The sequence below is a fragment of the Theropithecus gelada genome, chromosome 8, assembly GCF_003255815.1.
Source record: "Theropithecus gelada isolate Dixy chromosome 8, Tgel_1.0, whole genome shotgun sequence".
NCBI classification, from domain to species: Eukaryota; Metazoa; Chordata; class Mammalia; order Primates; family Cercopithecidae; genus Theropithecus; species Theropithecus gelada.
In genome coordinates this window covers 63,912,203-63,921,072 of record NC_037676.1, presented here as the reverse complement: position 1 = coordinate 63,921,072, position 8,870 = coordinate 63,912,203, and the positions used below count along the sequence as shown (strand labels likewise).

Here is an 8,870-nt window from a genome sequence, read left to right as displayed (position 1 = left end):
TAGCAAAGCAGGCAGGGATTTCAGATAGAGGGTGCCATCCAGGATAAGAAAATGAACTTTTTGTTTCACATTTGCATTTTCCTTCCTTAACTAAGAGTCTCTGAAAATATTGATGGCACAAACTAACTAAATTCCTGCTTTAGCACCGAATGGATGAACTCATACGGTTTAAGCATTGAACTAGTCCTAATAGCATCATTTCAGAAATGTCAGTATTAATCAGGACAAGAAATAGGGATCTCTTTTGCAAGAAGCGAGATTGCATTCCTTCCTTTCCTTGTATAGGGAAAGGGGACAAAATTCCCAGTGAAAGGCCTTCAGGCGGCGCACTCCGCCCAAGGGTGGCCCACGTGTCCGCCTACCCTGCACCGCGCCCTATCCCATCGCTATGAAGCGGGGTCTGCCAACGCTCGCGAGAACCCTCTCGGCTTCCACGTTTGCCACGTTCCAAAGGACCGGGACAGACTGCAAAGCCGAAAGAGGCTCGCGCTCACAGGCAGCTGCCTAGCGCCCGAACTGCCCTAAGTGAGCAAGGGCCGGGAGCGAGGCAGGGTACCGCCGCCTCGTAAGGGCCCTTGCGATTCGGTCCCAGGAGCCGTCACTCAGCCTTCCGGGGGCGGGGCGAGGCCGGGAAGGGGCGTGGCCGTCGGGAGGCGAGCCGCGCGCTCTCGCCCCGGGAGGCAGTCACAAGTTCGTACACGCGAGGGCGGGCGCGCGCAGCCGGCACGCGGGTGAAAAGTCCTGTGAGGTGCTGCGGGCGGTGCCGAGGCACAGGCTCTGCTGCAGGAGCAGCGGCCCAAACCCGCTCCAGCGCCCGCCGCCGCCGCCAGCGACTCCCGTGTCGCGTGTGTCCCCCTGCGCACTGAGGAAGCCCACCAGCCCTCGCCAGCCCCCGCGGAGCGTGCGATGGCCCAGCGTAAGAATGCCAAGGGTAGCGGCAACAGCAGCAGCAGCGGCTCCGGCAGCAGTAGCACGAGTGCGGGCAGCAGCGGGGGCAGCAGCAGCCCCGGGGCCCGGAGAGGTCAGAGGCCCTGCGGGGCGGGGATCCGGGGCCGCGCCTCGGGGTAGAGAGCCGGGTGGCGCGGCGGGCGCTGCGGGTGCATCTCCCCAGATCCCACTGCACGCCACCTCCATCCCCCGCGACGCTCCTGCTTTAGGCGCGCAGGGCGGAGGCCGCGCTCGGCGGGCCTGGCGGGCGGGCGAGGGGCCAGGCGGACCGGGGTCCGAGCCGTCGGGATAGTGGTCTCGGGGAGCCCCTTCCCAGTGGTTCCTTCACCTGCTGGGCGCAGCCGAGACAGAGGTTGCTGAGCGTGTGTCTTGGCTTTCCGTGGAATTGAAATGGGAGTAAGAAAACAGTTTATCCTTTGCCTTGCATGTTTTGGGGAGTTGAAAATGAGCCAAAGTCAGGGAAAGTGAGTTCCTGTCTAACCAGCAGTGTTTCAGAGCAATTTAAAGGAGGTGAAAGTGGGGGCGCCTGGGGGCGGGGGGGGGGGGGGGGGAGAAGTTAGGAGTGATTTGAATGCTCTGGAAATTATGTTAAATATTTTTGTTTGTGTGTAGCTTTCTTAATATGCGTTGCAGTTACCTTTAAAATACCTTAGAATGTCATGAAATACTGAACGAGCGTCTCTATTTTTACCAGTTTTACTTAAAATAAAATCGATTGGCTATTCACCTTTCTCCTCGTTCATGTGCATATCCAGCAGAGAGAGAACAGATTTTTAAATCTGTTTCGTCTCATATTTCAGTGGTTCTCGGTTTCTTTTATACTTCTTTTGACTCATATTTAGGATATTGAAGCTGCAATACGCATGTGTATGGAATGTGAGCTGTAAACTTCACTTGAAGTGATTTAGGCTCTTTGTTCGCTGAGATCTACAGATCATGAGTTCATAATATACCAAGAAAATGAATCAGATAGCTATAGTCAAAGAAGTATTTTCTTTATAGCACTTGTCACTATCTGAACTTGTCTTATAACTTTCATGTGTGTTGTCTTTGGCTCATTCTCTCCGTATCCCCAACTCCTAGAATGTTCCTGTCCCATAATAGGTGCTCAATAAATATTTGAGTAGTGCATGAATGAATAAATTTTAATGGGGAAAGTAGTGCATTAAATCCATTGCACAAATTTACATTATAAGGACTAATATTTGTATTCTAAATGTAAAGATGTACGCACAGTGCAAGCATATTAATTCACCTCCGACATAAGTAAAACTGTGTTCCTTTTTCACGTGTTCTTAAATGTCACTTCCTTAAACCTGCAGAGGGATAGATTAATTGCCTCAGCGGACTGAGGCTACTCTTTTTAACATCCCTAAATGAGAAGAACCCATTGTGCCTCTTAGGGCACTAAGCAGAGAAAGCTGATTAACCAGACTTTGATGTTAGTTGTTTTCAAAAGGTTTCTGTAGCTATTTACCGGTGAAGCATATCTTCATTCCATTTCATTTTTGTGTTTATGAGTAGAGGGCTGATTGCATCTGAGGAAGTCATTTTATATGGCCTCTTATTGGTGAGAAGTAATATTGGGAAATGTGTGTCACGTTTCTATCCCTACCCCATAACTATTTGAAGCATTTTAAAAGGCAAGAGATAGGTTTAGGAAATGCAGTGACTTAAATTAACTTCCCCTGACTTTCATATTCAGGCATTTTAGAACAAACTCTGTCCATATTTGAGGATCTACAGCCTTTTAAGCATTTTACACATTGATTCTCTAATAGTCATGAAACAGACATAGTATGTAAAAGACTATGTAAAAGGAAGGAATGCCCGTGATACAAAAACAAAAGTTGATATTGGAGCCCTGCATGTTACGTAATGAGTATTATTTATTCGCATATCCGCAGGTTTTTTTTTCTCCAGTAGATACTGAGTTCTGCCCGTGTGCCAGATAGAAGGCACTAGGCATGGAAACCATTTCTTTCCATCATCCTAAACAGTTAAAGTGCAGTGTCGTGTGTAGTAGGCTGTACTCAAAAGATAATGCCGGCTTTTCTTTTAATGCTGTGTTTACTTGGTCATTAAGGTACGGACGTTGTGCAAACCATTCCCTTCTACTGGGAAAATCAAAGACTTTTTAGCAGTGGCATACTGTGAGACCCATTTAGTTTCCTGCACAAATCATACAGATGAGGAAATTAATGCCCAGAAAAGTTGTCGAGTTCATTGAAGGTTATTTAGTTCATGGAAACTCAACTAATTACTGGAAGAACCAAGACTCAGAACCCAGGTTTTCTGTTATTCATTTTGCCATGCTACTTGAATTTTAGGTTCTCTAATATGTAATTGGAGTTAAACTAGATTATCAAGTTTTCTTCTGGCTGTTTCCATGAGTACTGCGCTTAATTATTGGAGAAAACTATACTTTTGTCCTATCACCAATTACATTTCCCTTGACAAAAATTGTATTTGAAACAATATTTGAAATTTTAGTTTGAGAAGAAGTATATGTGTTCAAATAGTACGTTTTTTGAGATGTCTTACATTGAGAATCAGAAGATGATGGCATTGGTCACATTAAACATTATTATTTCTTAAGTTTTTATGTGAAAGTATGGGGAAAAAAGAACCCAGTCATTTGAAACATGCATTTTAGGGAAAAGGTGATTATTATTTTTTTTTTTTCTGGCCAGACTTCATCTTCGTGGTCATTTTGCTGAAAAGTGATGTTTGGAAGCTGGAATTTGGGGAATTTATATCACACAGATTTTTAAAGCAAGTGTCTCTTTTTTATTCAACTTAAACTGAAAAATGATAAAATGGTTTTCTACAGAGTTCAGTTTTACTTTTTTTTCAGTTTTACTCTTTGTAATATAAAAGAAACATGAATAAATTGAACTTCTTACCTTTAATTTGCATGTAGAGCTGGACTTGCATGACCAGTTGGGCCCAGGAGAAGCCTTTTTCACATTTATTGATTTGAAAATATTTTGGCAAAGAAGGAACATGATGTCCTTTTGGGCTTATTTTGTAGACACTGGTATGTGTGATGTTTTCTGTTTGTTTGTTTGTTTGTTTAACTTTTCCCTTTTGAGTATCACCCCTTACCTCCCTGTATCTCCTAGCAGCTTTCCATTTCCCTGTTTATTTTGTCCTGCTACTCGGTCTCCTGCTACTACATTACCTTTTACCACTAGGTGTCACTGTAGAACACTTCCCCCTCAGTTTGAAGCTTCGGGTTATGTAATAGCAGTTTTTGATTATTATTATTATTATTTAATCCATCTACAAATACTCAAAACTATTGATAGATAAGCACTTAAAAACTCTTAGCTACTTTTTAACTCTCTCAAGGTCTCTCAGTAGATTGTGCAGCCTATTTGTTTTGGCTTAATTAGAATGAAATACATTCATGTACTACCTGTAAAACATTAACAGCTTCATTTGATGAGTATTTGTCATTTAGAAACACACTTCTGAGTTTAGCTTCTTTTTTTTCTTTCTACTTTGAGTGTCTCTTAGATTACTAAGTAACTGAAGGATACAATGCACTGCTGATGGCATTGTGGATCCCTTGAATGAAGAGGCCCTAGCAAAATTTTCTTTCTGTAACCAAAGACCATCAGAACCAATTGCTTAATCCTCCATTAGTCATTCTACGATGAAAAGATAGGAAGACCATAATTCTTCCGCTGCAAGAACTGTCAACTGTTTTGTGTTCAGTTCAACAGCATTTTGTCCATCCTGACCAGATCATATGAAACCAAGCACTAAATAATGTTCTGAGGGAGTTTATGAACACATTTTCCAGAGACCAGTTAACCTCTGGTGGCCTGTGGAAGTCAAAGTTCTATATCTTGGACTATATTTTAGTCTTGCTTTAAAATAATCTCTCATAAAGATTATTAGAAAATGAATGTATGACCTTTTCATTTTCAGCCAATTATCAACAGAGGAACTTGGATAAAGGCTCATAGGGTCTGTCCATCTTGTTGTTAGTTAATATCACATATTTAGCCGCTTGCTATCTGGTTCCAATAGAAAAACCCTTTTCTCCAGAAAGCTAGTGCAGTTTGGGAGAAAAAATCTGATGACCTGGATCTTATCTATGCAAGAACCAGAACCAAGAATTGCTAAAAATCTCGGTTCCCAGCCTCCTTAAATGTAAAGAATTATTATCTATTTTGTTTTCAGAGTTTTGATGTCACTAATACTGATTTCATATGCCTTTGTGTTTCTCAGTTGTTGCCATTAAAGTACGTCTAATAGTAGGGGTGAATGCAAAACTTTGGAGAATATAAAAGTGTAGATGTCATCAGGCCATTGCGTGCTTTGACTTTTTTGGTGATTTGTTCTTATTTATTTATTTATTTTTATTTTCCGTAGCATCTTTGTGTTAAGTAAAATGTATATTCTTGAGGTAGAGTTTATACTATGCTTTGAGGACTACTTGATACATTTCTCTCGGCTTTTGGAGGTGTAAGTATCCATTTGCACTTCAACTTTCAAGTTGGTGATTTGCCCTTAATGGCTCAGAAATCTGTAACATTATTTTATCTTACCAAGGCTCAGATATATTTTAGTCTTTTGACGTAATTCCAGCCACTGTTTTAACATCATGAAAATATGCAACTTAGTTTGTGACTTGAATATTTCTGCATCACCTCTAAATGGCTTGACTTCATTCTGTACCAAGGTACAAAAATGTTTTTCAAATGAACTTCCCTTAAATAAACCCTGTGTGTACATAGAACCTATCTACATCCCACCTAAACCTCTGGGGAAAAGCCTCAGCCATCTATCGGGAAATGTGGAGGTGCAAGGGCTGCTTGCTTCATTACCTGCTGCCAGTGTCGGCTCTGCACTGCACACGTGGGTTTGATGAGTTTCTCTGGTTCGGTCCTGCAGCTCTGGCCATTTTTATTAGAGGACTAAGGATTCAGGATATTCTTTTCTTTCCTGTGTACCACTGTGGGAGTATAGTCTGGAGGCCAGTGCTTTAACTTTTTTATTACACTTTTTTCTGGTACTGCTGGGAGCTAAGATGCTATTTTCTTGTTAGTCATTATTTTTTAATTTTAGTATTTTATTCCCCCGATGTGAGGGATGCTTCAGGCTTTTGTTCTGCATTTGATCTTTGTTTTTCAGGGATTACCTTTCTTGGTTACCTTTGGCTGATGTGGTTATCTTTTAATGGCAAATCACTGAATATAATTTAGTTCATATCAAATTGGCCACAGCTGAGGACAAATTTGGTCTAGATAACCTATTAGACTCAAGGGAAATGTTGAGCTCCCTTGGTGAATAACTTTTTTTAAAAAGAAAATCATCTTTTAAGGGATCTGGGCTATTCGGCCCCCTGTGAGATCCAGGTCGCTTGCCTAGTCATGTGACTGTCATCATCTGCCATAGATACTTTGTGTGCTCCAGAGTAGGCAGCATTGGCGAATTGACTTAGTTGAGGGGTAGGGAGCTGGAGGCTGGGGGTAGTTACTGTCCAGTTGTAGTAAGGTTTCCAAGGGCACCCACTATCTCTGTGCTTGGAGAAATGCCAGCACTTCTGTCTTACATATGTGCCCACATGTTGAACCCAGTGACTCATCCTGCACTTAAGCCAGCAAGGATCAGTCTTAAAGTAGGAGAATATCCCTTGATAATTTTATTTCACAACCAGCATTGTTGTAACTGCCTTTTCTCATATCTTACATAGCTTTGACAGCCATTTCTACCATTCCATAGTGCAGAGTCACTGTTATTTTGTTATTCTGTCCTGTCTGTAACTTCTTTTTCTTATTTATTATACTTCTAATATACAGTTTTTCTCCCTATCTTTCACACACTGCTTTCAATGTCAATTTTCTTGGTATACTGGAAAGACTCTTTTGGTCTTAGTTTCACTTGTAAATTTTATTTAGGGCAGTTAATTTTTTAACTTACATAAATCTCAAAATCTGTGTTGTAAATATTTGTTGAAAGAATATCTAGCATTTAACTTTACTTCTCCTTTCTTTGAGTCAAGGCAGTTTGTATAAGATGTTTGTCACTGAGTTTTTGTAAGTGGTTTCATGGATTTGCTTTTTGGCAGAGAGCTAGTTCTCTAACCTTTATAATAAAAATATTTCTATGTATTGCTCTTTAAAATTATATGTATTTGAAATAGTACATATTTAAGCCTATAAATAAGTATAGAGACTAATGCAGTGGATACCCATGTACCCACCATATAGGTGAAGAAATGAAACATCAGATTCCTAGATTTTCCTCTCCTGTGGTATTCCTTCCTAACCATTGTTAAACATTTTATGATAGTCATTACTATAAATGTAGGTATATATGCACAAAATAATGTGTAACATGTTGTACATCACACATTATGTATCCACACGTGTAAACTATATCTATTGTTAAATCAGTGTATTTGAAAACTGCTCAGGAAGTATATCTATATCCCTGTATGTAGAAATATACCTATATACATATATATACACACACACAACACACATATATATACTGTATAGCATGTATTAAAAGTTTTGTGAACAGGCTTCTACTTGGCATACTATTTTGACACCATTTGTTTGAAATTCCTCCAAACTCCAGTTCTTTATTTTCACTTGTGTAGTTCTACACCTTATGACTATGCCTTGCTTTTCGTTTAGCCATCATATCGCAGGCCACTTTTTTTTTTCTTTCAAATAATGCTGCCCTGAACATGTATGTGCCTGTCTGTCCCCATGCATACATGTCTGAGTATTTTTCTGGAGCATAATCTGGAATTGGAATTTTGGGTCATAGAAAGTACACGCTTAGACTTTACTGGATATTGCCATTTTTTAACCCCGAAGTGATTGTATCAACTTACACTTCTGCCCCAAATGAATAAGAGCTTGTTCTGTGCCATCATCACATTATCAACATTTGGTAAAGTTTAATATTTGCCAGTTGAGTGGGTGTGAAGTAGTACTTGATGGTGTAAACTTGCATTTTTCTAATTACTAGTGAAGTTACTGGTGAGCGTAGCCTTGTGTTTCCTCCTATGAATTGACTGTTCGTATACCTTCCCTATTTTTCTGTTTTTGTTTTGTATTTGTAGTATTGATAGGTAGAATTTTTTTTTGTATCCTGAACCTTTTGATTATTTGTGATAAAGGACTTCTCCTAGTCTGTGGTTACTCGCATTTTCATTTTTTATGGTATACGTTGTTGAACAGAATTTTAAGATTTTAATATATTAATAGAATTTTTCTATTTTCTACTTTATGGTTCACACCTTTACACTTTATGTAAGACACATAACACAGATGTCATGAATTATTCTTGTATTTTTCTCTAAAAGATCTGAAACGTTGGTTTTTTACATTTAGATCTCTGAACCACCTGGTGTAGCATTTTATTGTATATTTTGTTAGTAGGGATCTAATTCAGTATTTTTTTTTAAAGGGCAAATAAAAATGTCCTGTACTGTTAGTTGATTTGTCATCTTTTTACCCTAGTCTGCAGCATCACCTCTTGTGCGTGAATACATCAGGCTGTATTTGGTTCCAGGCGTGTAGAAGCAACACCAAACTGAGTTGCTCACTGTAGGTCTGTAGTGAGTCCACGTATCTGATAGGGCGTGTCCTTCTACCCTGCCTTTTTCACTATTGTGTTTGCTGCTTTGGGACCTTTCCTCATCCATTTCTCTAGATTTTAGAATCTGCTTATCAAATACGTTCATGAAAAATATTTGAGAATTTTTACTGGCGTTGTATTGAATCTATAGAACAATTTGGGACAAATACAGATGTTTATAATACTGAATCTTCCTATGTACCTGGCTGACTGGCCGGCCTGCTTTCTCTTCTCTTCTTCTCTTCTCTTCTCTTTTTTATTTTCTTTTCTTCTTCCTCATCTTCTTTTTTTTTTTTTTTTTTTTTTTTTTT

The 8,870-nt window shown here is 40.0% G+C and overlaps 1 protein-coding gene across 5 annotated transcripts in view; it reads left to right on the top strand.

Annotated features, from left to right (window-relative positions):
• Positions 1-411: 411 nt before the first annotated feature.
• Positions 412-8,870, top strand: part of ASPH (aspartate beta-hydroxylase) — a 222,139-nt gene continuing 213,680 nt past the window's right edge. For all 5 annotated transcript variants that reach the window (XM_025393195.1, XM_025393202.1, XM_025393199.1 and 2 more), the window contains exon 1: positions 412-1,021. In XM_025393195.1, coding sequence (XP_025248980.1) covers positions 907-1,021 — 115 coding nt within the window. In that variant the 5' untranslated portion in view covers positions 412-906. The remainder of the gene's footprint in view (positions 1,022-8,870) is intronic.